The 12,635-nt window shown below is 40.0% G+C and overlaps 1 protein-coding gene across 1 annotated transcript in view; it reads left to right on the plus strand.

Moving 5' to 3' along the window:
- Nucleotides 1–607: 607 nt before the first annotated feature.
- Nucleotides 608–12,635, plus strand: part of B3GLCT (beta 3-glucosyltransferase) — an 86,718-nt gene continuing 74,690 nt past the window's right edge. Inside the window, exons 1-4 of the mRNA XM_015405531.1 lie at nucleotides 608–644; nucleotides 1,282–1,343; nucleotides 6,084–6,123; nucleotides 11,642–11,751. Of these exons, the coding sequence (XP_015261017.1) occupies nucleotides 608–644; nucleotides 1,282–1,343; nucleotides 6,084–6,123; nucleotides 11,642–11,751 (249 nt within the window). The remainder of the gene's footprint in view (nucleotides 645–1,281; nucleotides 1,344–6,083; nucleotides 6,124–11,641; nucleotides 11,752–12,635) is intronic.

Below are 12,635 nucleotides of genomic sequence, written 5' to 3' on the forward strand. Positions count from 1 at the left end.
TGCCTTCATAGTAGCAATAGATTTCTGCTTAGCCAGTTGTTTATGACCTCTCCAGGACAAAGTAGATTGAAATAAAACGGCCAAATATGTAAAAGAGGAAACTTGCAAAATCTTCCACCCATTAAGAATCCTTTTCTCTTTTTTTTTGGTCAAATGACAAGATACAAACTTAATAATTTTAGTTTTAGTAAAATTAATAGATCCTCATGCAGGCAATAAGTATGGAGCCTTTTTAGAGCCTGGAAGAGGCTGATCCGAATTTGAGAAAGTAAAACTGAGTTGGATGGCCATTAGCAAAGATGGCTTTAAAAGGCCAAATACTGGGCTCATAGTGAGGAGGGCTGTAGGCCTTCTTTGTATTCTTCTTATAGGTTTCTATGTGTCTATGTTTGGAAACAACAATCTGAACCAAATGGACTTGGTCCAATCTAAAAGAGTTGATCCTGTGTTCTATGTAGTGTTCCCAGGTCCATCAGTGTTCCAACCTTTTACTTCAGTTGGCCATCTTGCTTGCATTTCTCCTTTCATCTTAAGAAAGGAGCCTGAACTCCTTCCTTAGTTGCTCCTTGCATAATTTCCAAGCATATGCACTTCTCTGTCATAGAGGATGTACCACGTCTCCTCACCTCCAGTCTCCAAATATGGTATCTTTCTGGCAAGAGAATAACTTTTCAATAATTTTGTAAAAATCCAGTTTCTGATGTGTTTCCATATTATCATTTACCTTGATGAGTTATTGGTACTCGTGTTGCTGTTCATAATGTGCAGTCCAGAAAAAGGGCAGCTTTCTTCAAGTCTAAATGAGCCTCGTGCTAGTGCCTGGCAATCTTTTAGGAAACTGGATCATGAACTCCTCTTCCCCCTGGATTCTAAGGAGGTCTTCTCTAATAATAACAAGTTTTAACCTAAGGGTAAAGAGAAATTCAGGTCTCCTGTGTGCTAACACATTGTTCAGTAAACCAAAGTGCTGGAGTGGCCAGATGTTATTTTTATGGGATTTGTTTTGACTTGAAGCCAAAGTAAATTGGCTTCACATCAAAGAATGATTTTCTGTCCAGAGAAGCATGAGACGAAAATTGTCAGACTACAGAAAATGATACTACTATTGACACAGCAGAATTGTCTAATAGCTGTGCTGTTATTACAGACATTCTGTGCATTTAAGAGATACTGTTGTGTATATTGTTTTTTAAATACTATTTTGTTGTAGATTTGTCAAAGTTGAAACAGATTCTTCTTTGAGAAAAAGGTGGATAACTTTTTTCCCCTTCCTATTTCCAGCTTTGGCTTTAAATATTGCTGCTGAAGAATTAAAGGAACAGAGCAAGATTCTGGTATCTCAGGTACTAAATTTTCTGTCCTTTCACAAAAGCACCAGCCTCTCTGAAGCAGAGCTGGCCCATAAATTTGAAGTCTTGTTGCACACAGACTTTCTTGAAATGAAGTGAAAATGTAGCTTCTCTGCTTGGTAGATTATGTCCCCTGTGTTAGGTTTTTGTAAGCTTTTTTGCTTTTCCTTAAAAAAAACTTCCATTATAATACAGCTGCCCCTTCTTAAATTTTAGCAGTAGTTTTTTGTCTCTGCCCCATGGTTCCATTCCTGACTGCTCTGGTAATGTTACGGCAAGTTGGTCACATGAATGAGACAAGTGGGTCGTTATTTTTCCAGAGCCAGATATCCTGGAGTGAGAAGTAGCTGTACCATTGGACCCTCCTATGTTATTTCTCATATTCTAATATACTAATTACTGGAGGAGTGTTAGATGGAGCTTTGAGGAAATACGAACCATATTGCTTTTCTAACATAAGAACTAGCCTTCATTCCAGGGTTTATAATTTAGGCACCATGTAATGTTTTGCCATTTCTTTCTAATCTCTGCTAAATAAGTTGAACTAAACTTGTGATGGTGTATTTGGTACAATCTAAACAGAGGGGACAAGCCCAGTCTCTCAAGCGATATCCGTTAAATGGATGGCATAACAAATAATCTGCTTCACACCCCCTCTGATCTAAACACAATGAATGGTGGAGCAAGTTGACTCCCAGTTTCCTGAATGAGCAAAATATGTATATGCAGGGCTCTAGTCGGGGGGGAGCTCTCAGGTACGGAGCTCCGGAAGAGAACCTCTAGGGGGCGGGGCGGTCACGTGGTGAAGCCCCGCCCCCTTCTTTACCCCGCCCTCTGCTTCGATCCTCATTCCGTTTGGGAATGAGGATGAAGCAGGAGGGTAAGTAGCCGGGCCTTCTGACACACTTCCGGTGATGTCAGGGGGTGTGGCCTTCTGTCACTTCCGGTGATGTCAGGGGGCGTGGCATATGCAAATAAGTTATGCTAATGAGTTATGCTAATGAGCTCCGGCAGCTCTTTTTCTACAACAAGACCCCTGTGTATATGCAAGAAGATACTCCCAGAGGTATTCAGGCCCCAAGGGGTATTACAAGTAGGAGATAGCACCTTGTACATAATGACTTTCAGCAGAACTGCATGTGTGTGTGGGAAGAAAGAGCAATTGGTTTCTCATTCCATCAGGAAAAACTTTGAAGAGAACTGCATCCGTTACATTTGGAGAAGCTCACAGACCAGTTGCAAAGGAAGAGAGCCATCAAAATGTGTGAGAACTACAGCTGAAGTCAAAACGTTTTTTGCTTCTCAGATACCCTTTGGTCCATTTTGCTTAGAGCAGTTCACATAAGCATAACCAACACATTAGATAGCTTTACCAAAAATAGGTAAGCATTTGTAGGAAAGAGCACAGTATGATACATACTTTGGTGTAGGTATTTGAAGGATCACATTCTCTTTGTCAAATGAGTTAATTAATCTTTAATCAATAATATGGTCCACCTACGTGGCTGAGGATTTAAAGACTTCACCCTTACTTTGGCATGCCTTAGGTCTCTGTTTGTCAAAACATGTCTAAGACAGTATCCAGATTCTGAAGATTCTTCTTTATCTTTTCCTGTAACATTTAAATATCACTGGACACCAAGTTTAATCAAGGTCTCATCCCTGACGTTTTGAAATGTTGCAGATGCAGAAGTAATGCCAGAGTGTTATCTTTTATAACAATTATCTGTGTGTATTGATAGTGAGGTATTTGAGAAGTGAAAGCTCAGTCTTGATTTGGAGGTAAAAATAACTGGATTTATAGTTGCTTTGAAACCTGTAGGAAATCCAAGCACAAAGTGCACTGTGTCACCTATTTTAATTACAGGCACCACAAGTGTTGTCTGTTCACTATGAGAAACAGGTGTCAGAACTCCAGTCTGCATGAAAGAGTCCAACTCACCTTCCCCAAGTGATCTGAAAGTACAAAGAAACACTTATGGTTTACAGTACTTAGGTTAGCAGTCAGATTTCACTGAAAGTTTCACTATTATATTGTTCATATTCTCCAGTTCCTCTTTGAATTGTTTAGAATATACAACCAGGATTCCTTTGGAGTTTCTTGTGATGAAAAAATTGTTTTAATCTGGCTTCAGTTTACTTAAAGCTGTTTAAATCAATTAAATGGTGCAGTAAGACTTTCCTTCCAGTTTTGTTGCTATACATAGTATCCCTTTTTGGCCCAAACGTACCTGTATTGTTTTTCAGTACTGTGAAACTTTCTAGACAGCATCTGAAAACAGAGATTATTGTTGACATCACATTTCTGGTATCTGGCTCCATTATGGTATGAACACCTTCAGATTCAGAGTGTGAACGTAATGCCTTTCTTATTCTAGCTTCAAATAGCACATTCAACACAGGCTTATGTTCACTACCACTTGAATTGTCTTCCTTTAAATTTTGTACTACAGACCCTCATCCTTTCTGATGCCCAGTTGTCATGGCCACCTTCGTAGGTCTGTTGTAGATTGGTTGGCAGAGCAACAGGCCACTGCAATGTGTTCTTTCTTCTGGAATTGACTAGAAATAAGTTGGGTTGACCATTCCCTCTTGGCATGTATACTCTGATCACAGTGTGTATGAGTCTGCCTTTCATAAGGCTTGGCTCAATTCTGACTGAGAAGATGAGTTTCCCAATTCATGCCTTATTCTGGAATGGTCATTTTCAACAGGTTTCAAAGCACTTTGAATAGTAGTGTTGAGACAGTTATTAACCTTTTTTGTATCTGATATATAAACCATCAACAAATCTTTCTCTCAAGGCATTATTTAATGTTTATCCGAATTAGCTGTATGCTTACATCTTCCTGAATGAAGTTACAAACTGCAGTTGACTCTCCACTTGCTTGATGTTGCTGGTGGAATATGTAGCATCCAGCAATTATTAATGCAACAGGAGAAAAATGAGATCTCATAGATTCTGTAATGTCAGCATAAGCAGCATAGCACCAGATACAAGTTTGGATTTTTTTGTTTCTAAGGAATGGAATACAGACTACAAATTGCTCAGACCATTCAATATATAGTACCCATGTTGCATTCATTGAATCCCCCAATACTGCCCAGAAAAGTTACCATTGTTTGTTTAAGGTTTAATGTGTTTCTTTTGTGTCTTGGATTTCCATACCCTTCTAGGTAGTTTTTGCAAGTACAGACTGTTGTTTTTCTAGATTGCCACAAAATGGCTTCTTCAGTTAATTTCACTCTTGCAGCCAGAAATTGCTCCACTTTTTAGTTTCCCATTTCCTATTGCCTTTTCCAGTTGTAAATATCTCATGCTTGTCTTTCATAAAGCCCAGTACACAAAACTGTAGTGGGTCAGAGGATCCTCATTGCCAGATGTTATATATTTGTCCCCATTTCTGCAGAAATGGTTGACCTCGTAGCAACCAAGCAGTTAGGGTAAGTTTGTCTCTTTTCCTGAACGGAGAATCAAAGAAACGGGAATTAGAAATGAAGGAAGTGTAAGATTTTAAGGAACAGTGCACCACAATCAGTACACCAGAATCAAGTCAAATAGTAGGGACTGCAGTCTATTACTTGTACTTTCAAAAAGGGCCTTTGTCTTTTCTTGAGATGCTCCCATGTCTGTTTAATGGGAAACTGTTTTATATATCTGCATGAAGGAATATGAAAATCAAGAATCTACTGAGAGCCTCTGATTCAGGAGTGGGAAGGAAGGAGATTCATAAAAAGCCTAGATTTGACTCACAGATCATGTCTTGAGTATTATGGTTTAAAAGACAAGGGCTGGATTAGTTGCTCCATTAGGACTCCTCAAATGTTCAGAATTTATGTAGTGCTTTTTCCTAACTTGTGCATTTGGCATGTCCAGCCATTTTGTCACCACAGCCTCCTGGTAATCCTGGTGTGTACACTTCTTCAGGTTAAGGGCTGAATAGCAACAGATATTTTTACAACTTGGTTTCCTGGGGGATGGGGAGCATGAACTCTGCTCAAGTACAAAGCTTAAATTCTGACTCAAATATGTGAAAATAACATGAAATTACTGGGTTTTATTTCAGCATCTGCAGCAACCTTTTTGTATTTATTTAGACTGCCATGTAATTTGGATTTGAGGTGTTTTCCTAAGAGTAATATCCCCATAAATACTTTACTGTAGGTCACATATCAATGTGGCACTTCAGTGAGGTGTTCTTTACATATTTATTTATTTTGTGTGGCATTTTGGTGTTTAGTCCAAACTAAGACAACAAAGACATTTAAAATAGTGAACTTAATCCTAGTAACTGATTTCCTCCACTTAAAATGTTAATTTGTTTCTGTTCATTAGACAACAGCTCAATTAAGCTGGATGATCATGCAGTCTAGCAGATAATAATGTGACCAGGAAAGTATCTGACTCAAGTCTGATTTTAGGGATAAACTTACTCAATAACATTAGGTAACCAACAATTCTCTTAGTTTCCGTCCCATCTGTAATGTGAGATACCAGTACTGGCCTACCTCTTTTGTGAGGATTGATGAGAATGATGTGATGCGCTGTACATACTTGAAATGTTCTGCACTGCTAAATATTTATTTGAAAGTAGGAACATGATTTTTGTACTAGTTATGGCTGCTTAGTGTCTTAAGTTGTGCTAAATCTATAGCATTTGATTCAGTGATTTAGCTGTGCTTGTACAATTACATTATTTGCATTGTCATATGGTGTTTGGTTTCTTACTACAGACTTCTGAAAAAAATGGAAACTCACGTAAAGTAAGCAAAGGTAAGTAAGCTTTTCTGGCAAGTCATTCATATTTCTTGTAGATTGGCTGTGTAATCCTAAACAGAGAAACACTTTTAGAATTGCACTGCAAATCATGTAGAATGAATACATTATTGTCACATTATCCTGAGGTTTACCTGCTAGCTGTGCTGCAGGGTTCTCACCCCTGGATATGTACACCTGCTCCCCTTCTCCTGTGCAAGGTTCCTGTGTTCTGTACTTCTGTTACATTCAACTGTCTTTAGTCTTGATTAGTGACCTACTGATCCTGGTAGAGGCTTCCCTTAACATCCCATTTGGCAAGGTCCCTTGACCTTTTCCTGGGGCCTTAATGGGATTATCGTAGTTACATTGTTACAAATATGTTTGTAAATGTGTTTCTGTAAAATGATACCATGTAGTACACAGTGGACAACAGAATACTTAATGAACGTGATGATAGTAAGCTCTAAAGTGAATTTATCTAGACACTCAGCCCCTGAAATTGTATTTGCAGAGCCCACAGTTAATAGTCTTTTGGCACCTCCTTTCATCACAAGATTGTCAGTGGGTTTTAGCATGTGCTAACTTGCTTTTTACAGTGAGTGCTGACATGAATAAAAAGCACAGCAAACATTTCAAGGATAGCATTTTGCAAGTCTGTTGTACACTCTTCCAAAAGACAGCTAAGTGATTTTACAGGAAACATACTTAACTGAGTTTACCAATTATTTCAAATTAAAGAATATCAGCTTTTGCACTTTAAGCTTAAAATAAGTCAAATTCAGAAATCTAGCAGCACCCCTACAACATATTTATAGCACATGTAATAACAGTAATTTGGTTCAAGCTTGCTTTGTATCTAAATTGTTTTCTGCAGTTCATCTTGAATATCTTGCGTGCAGCAGCAGTCAGAAACACAGGCTTGTTAACTGGTAAAACTGGAAGTGTTAGTGTGGAAGAACAGCTGTATCAAATAATTTAGCCATATTTATACAGTTTCCTTTCCCACTCTTGTGACTGTCTGGTGGAGTAAGCTACAAACATAACAATTCCTATATTGCAAACTTGACCTTTTTATCAGTACTGATGGAAATCAAAATGATTAAAGTTAACTGATGAGCATTATGAGGACAAATCTACAGACCATCTAAAATTAATTTTATCACAAAACTGCATTAACAGTTTAATCGTCAGAACACATTCTTAAGAGAAAACCACATTGAATAGATCTAAGCAATGCTCCCTCTAAGCTCTGGAGTCTGTGAACAAAAATTCTACTTTGTGAGCTACTGGCATTAAAATTGTGAGCAAGCGATTTGGCTACTGCATAAATTAGTTTGCTCTGGAGCCATCCTTCCTGAGCTAAGGCAAAAAATTGTGTGAGCTGGAGGCTAAAAAACTGTGAGCCAGCTCACACTAACTCAGCTTAGAGGGAACACTGGACCCGAGTATCTCTTATCCCCATTCCTGAGAGATTGGGAACAATTTTTCCTTGTCTGAGTTGAAGCAGAAAAATTAAGCAAAGATTCTTTCAGTTTAAGTCCAGAAGTACATTCTAATGAAGTGGAGGGGGAGCAGGGAATAAACTTCTCAGGGAGAGCTTTAACGTCTGCTTTTAAGGAGTTCAAATTTTTGTGAGACAAACCTTTTATCTGTTAATTTTGAGAAATCAAAAATTATGGTATTCTTGAGATACTGGAGACATTTCAATTGGTGCATCAAAGGTAACAATATTGAACAAGTTAAATATTTTAAATATTTGAGAGTTCTGTTTTAGTATAACAGTTGTTGGATAACACAGTGGAAACAAGTAATAAACTTGGCCAATTGTAGCTTGTCCGCGATCGCAAGATTCTTTTATTTGAAGGTTAGCCAATTTGTACCTGTAGCTATTCGTGTTTTTAATGCTATATCGACATCCCAAATATTTTATGGGATTCCCATTTGGATTAGTGCTTTCAATCAACATGTTGAGCAAATCCAGGCGATGTTCCTGTGCTGCATTTTGGGGGTCCCAAACTGTGTAAGCTGTGCAGCCATGTGCTTGGAGACAGGACAGTGCCTCCTACAGAGTAGAACTTGGCTCTTAACCTTGACATTTTTTTTAACACCTTCACTATAAGGCAGAATCTACAAGTTAAATCCGTTTTATGCTGTCTGATTGCTTATTTACATAGTATTAAGGCCGTTTAAGTAATATAGATATACAAAGTGAACCTTTTATAAAATAGTGGCTGTGGCTGTATTGACTTCTGTAAGACCTCTGTGCTGGAAGGCATGAGCTAACAACCTGCTGATGCAATGAATAATGTATGTTCCTAAACCAATTTTCAGCAAGGAAGATTGCAATACATTTTACTCAACATATTTACAAACTATGGGGTATCTGAACACCTACTGATACCAGCTACCTGATACCAGCTACCTGAAAATTAGTGAGAAGATGGAATGATTGTACAACTTTCCCTTTCTTGAAAGCACCTATAGCCTCTCCCCCTTTCCCGCTTCCTTTTCTTCCTTCCCACCTACCACCCAAACTATCTTTATCTGGCCCCCTGTCTTCAGCTTTTCCTCCTTCCCTCCCCCTGGCAGCCTCTACCTAGGAAAACTGTGGCCCAGTTGCACACTGAGGAACCAGCAAGGAATTTGGGAGGACCTCACTTTCCCCTGTTTATCCCTCCCCACACTATGTCCTCTGTCCCTACCCTTGGAAATCCCCATATCCTCACCTTTCCCGGCTTCCTTCTACTTTCCTACCCACCAAGCAACCTAACTTTTATCTGCGTGCCATATTCAGATATATTTATTTACTTCATTTATACCCCATCTTTCTTAACAATGGGGGCCCAAAGCAGCGTATCGTTCTCCTTCAGTCCATTTTATCCTCACAAAAAACCTGTGAGGTAGGTTAGGCTGAGAATGTGTAATGGGCCCAATCACCCAGTGAGCTTCTATAGCAGAGTGGTAATTCAATCCTTGATCTCCCAGATCCTAGTTTGAAACTCAAACCACTACATCATAAGGACATAAGAGATGCCAATGTTGGATCAGGCCAAAGGCCCATCCAATCCAACACTCTGTATCAAACTGTGCCATCAGCAGGTCCACCAGTGGGGCCAGGGCATTAGAAGCCCTCCCACTGTTGACCCCCCCAAGCACCAAGAAGACAGAGCATCACTTGCCCCAGACTGAGAGGTCCTATCTATACCTTGTGGCTAATAGCCACGGATGGACCTCTGCTCCATATGCTTATCTAATTCCCTTTTGAAGCCGTCCATGCTTGTGGCTGCCACCACTTCCTGTGGCAGTGAATTCCATGTGTTAATCACTCTTTGGGTGAAGAAGTACTTCCTTTTATCCATTCTAACCCGACCGCTCAGCAATTTCATGGAGTGCCCACGAGTTCTTGTATTGTGAGAAAGGGAGAAAAGTACCTCTTTCTCTACCTGCTCTTTCCCATGCATAATCTTATAAACCTCAATCAATCATACTGGCTTTCACAGGGTGGCTGCTGTTGGACAGTAGCAAGCAGCCAGGCCTGGGTGAGTTAGGCCATTCAAATGGTCATCTGGCAGTTGCTGTCAGGCCTGACTCCAATAAGTCCTCCCTCAAGGCCAGGACAGCCCTGGAAAGGGCCCTGTCCTCTCCCTGAGTTTCACTGACAGAAACCAAGGACTGAAAAGCTGGCAATAGTGTTGCAGTTGCCTAGTAAACTCCCACAATGGCCACTGAGTTTTTTAATATCATGTGTGCTGCTTCTATTTGCATTTTTTTAAAAATCCACAGATCTTTAAAAAGTGGGGCTTTTCTCAGGTTTGTAGAAAGAGCTGTCTTGTCTGTTCATGGTTTCAGTCTCTGGATTTAAACATCCACAGATTTGGTTGTGTTGAGAATTATATATATTGACTAGGAATAAGGCCCGTTGTGGAAATAAATACAGTGAGCTCTAGAAAGAGGCTCTGGGCAGGTGCCTCAGCCTTGAGCACTCAGTGTCAATTTGCTGAGTGATCTCCAGCCCTCATTCACCAGGAGGGAATGGCTGGTTTGGAGGGCGGAGTCTATGGCATTGTACCTGTCTGAGGTCCCACCCCACCTCCAGGCTCCACCCCTCAAATCTCCAGGAATTTTCCAACCTGGAGTTGGCAACCCTATCTCCTTCCCAGCCAACCATCAACCTACCTTGATCTGCCCCTTTGACTTCAGCTTTCCATTTCCTCCTTCCCTCCCTGCTGGGGAGCAGTTGTAATTCTAAGTGATCTCCAGCCCCCACCTGAAGATTGGCAAAAATGGTTCCCTAGGAGGGACTGGCTGGTTTGGAGGGTTGAGTCTATGGCATTATATCTGTCTGAGCTCCCACCCCTTCTGGAACTTCACCCTCTCCAAGCTCCACCCCTCAAATCTCCAGGCATTTCCAACCTGGAGTTGGCAACACTATCTCCTTCCCAGCTAATCATCAACCTACCTTTATTTCCCCCTTATTCTTCAGCTTTCCAAAAAAAACCCCACCTGCAGCCTCTACCATGCTCTGAAGCCCTGACTGCTACGTCACATTGGCTATCATACAGGGGCCATCTCAGCAGGATAGAAGGACACAGAGTCCACCATTTTCTCCAGGGGAACTGATCTCTGCAATCTGGAAAGCAGTTGTAATTTTGAGTGATCTTCAGCTCTCACCTGGAGATTGGCAACAATGGTTTCCCCCAACAGGCACTAAGGGGAAATGTATTTTACCTCAGAACAGCAACAGCAAACTGTTTAGAATGTTAGAGGCAAAGGCCAATGAGACCGCATATGCACACGACCTCTGTGTTCCGAAGCAAAGGCCAATCAGGCCACATATGCAAATGACCTCTGTGTTCTGGCTGGCTATGGGGGGGAGAGGAACAGCAAACTTTTTAGAATGTTGGAGGCAGGACTCAGGCAACGCAACCAGTGGATAGGGAGACCCTCTGAATGACAGATCAGGGAGCCAACAGATTTGGGAGCGTGTTGGAATGTTCACGGGAGTCCATGACCAAAACAGAGTTATATATAAGGAGAGATATGGATGCTTTGTGAAACAGCAGAATGTTCAGAAATTGTAAGAACACTGTGTGAACTGTTTTTATATCTGTAGGACAAATGTGTACTTGTTTGTACTAGGGCTTGATGAATTATCCATAAAGTTTCTTATTGGGTGAAAACTGTTTACTTTAAGTCAAAGGGTAATTACTGTAGTCCAATACAGAAAAAAATGAAATATTTTTCCTTGTGTCAACTGTTTATACTTTTATTGACTCTTATCTTCCACATCATATTGTATATGTCTGTGCATTGAAATCTTTGTGGCTAATTAGTGAACATATTCAGCAAAATTCAAAATTATATGAGAAATGTTAATCTTTGATCTAAAATGCTTTTTTTCTCTCTCTTTGTTCCTCATAAGATTTGATACTGTCCAGATATCCTTTTTTGTTAAAGTTAACTGCCTGAATAATTGAGATTTTGTTCATGTGGCTTTCATTCCCTTCAATTATTTTTGTTTTCTGATTCACAGAATTAAAAGAAATTGTGTTTGTCATCCAGAGCCAAAGGAATTCTTTTCATTCAAAGAGAGCAGATGACCTAAAACAAAATATTTTAAAACAGGCTGCAGTTCTTGGAAAGGTATGAGTAGATACAGTGGTAAATCTGATGATTAACTACATATAAACCTTCACATTCGAGAAATATGATGTATGCATTATGGATTTCCTCCATTTTATAATTCTTCACTGGATAGTTCTTACCCATTTCACCTGTCAGCCACCCTTTCTGAGGATTACAAAGAAGACAATGTAACACTTCTTTTTAGAAAGGTATCTGGAGGAGATCCAGGAAATTACAAGCAGTAAAGGTACTTCATTCCTCCATCCATCAGACAGCTTTTCATACTTCTTAGAAGGGGAAGGATGTGCACTCAGATAATAAAAAGTCTGCAATAAATAGGAAACAAGGCTCTCTAGAGATGGTTTCAGAGGGGTAACTGCGTTAGTGTGTTGTAGCAAAATAAAACTAAAGTCCAGTGGCACTTTAAGACTAGCAACATTTATTCCAGCATGAGCTTTTGTGATTCAGAGCTCACCTCTTCAGATGCTATTAGCCGAAAATAATTTTCTGCATTTTTATAAATAGAATTATAAAAGGGAAGGGGGGCTTGGTGTGGATCTTGTCCTAAATCTTTCAGGTGTGATTTTCTGTGAAAGAGCCTGAAACACATTAGACATAATGGATGACGAGGGAGGTTCGAGATTCCAGCCTTTCTAACATGTGAACTATTAAGTTACGGCATTTGTGTTAACAAAAAGGTGTTACTGGTGTGGCTGTTTGTACCACTGCTTCTTGGAACCCCACCCCCTTGACAAATGTTCATGGTATCATGAACAAATTCCCCAACCAGGCATGGCCAGCCTGAACTCTCAGTGAGCGTGTGTGCGCGCGTTTGTGTCTAACCCTGGATGCACAAGTTATTTCAGTAAATCTTTATTTTGTTTAAAAGTATCCTTGCCTGG

Source organism: Gekko japonicus, unplaced genomic scaffold, assembly GCF_001447785.1.
Source record: "Gekko japonicus isolate JY-2015 unplaced genomic scaffold, Gekko_japonicus_V1.1 scaffold2615, whole genome shotgun sequence".
Taxonomy (NCBI): Eukaryota; Metazoa; Chordata; class Lepidosauria; order Squamata; family Gekkonidae; genus Gekko; species Gekko japonicus.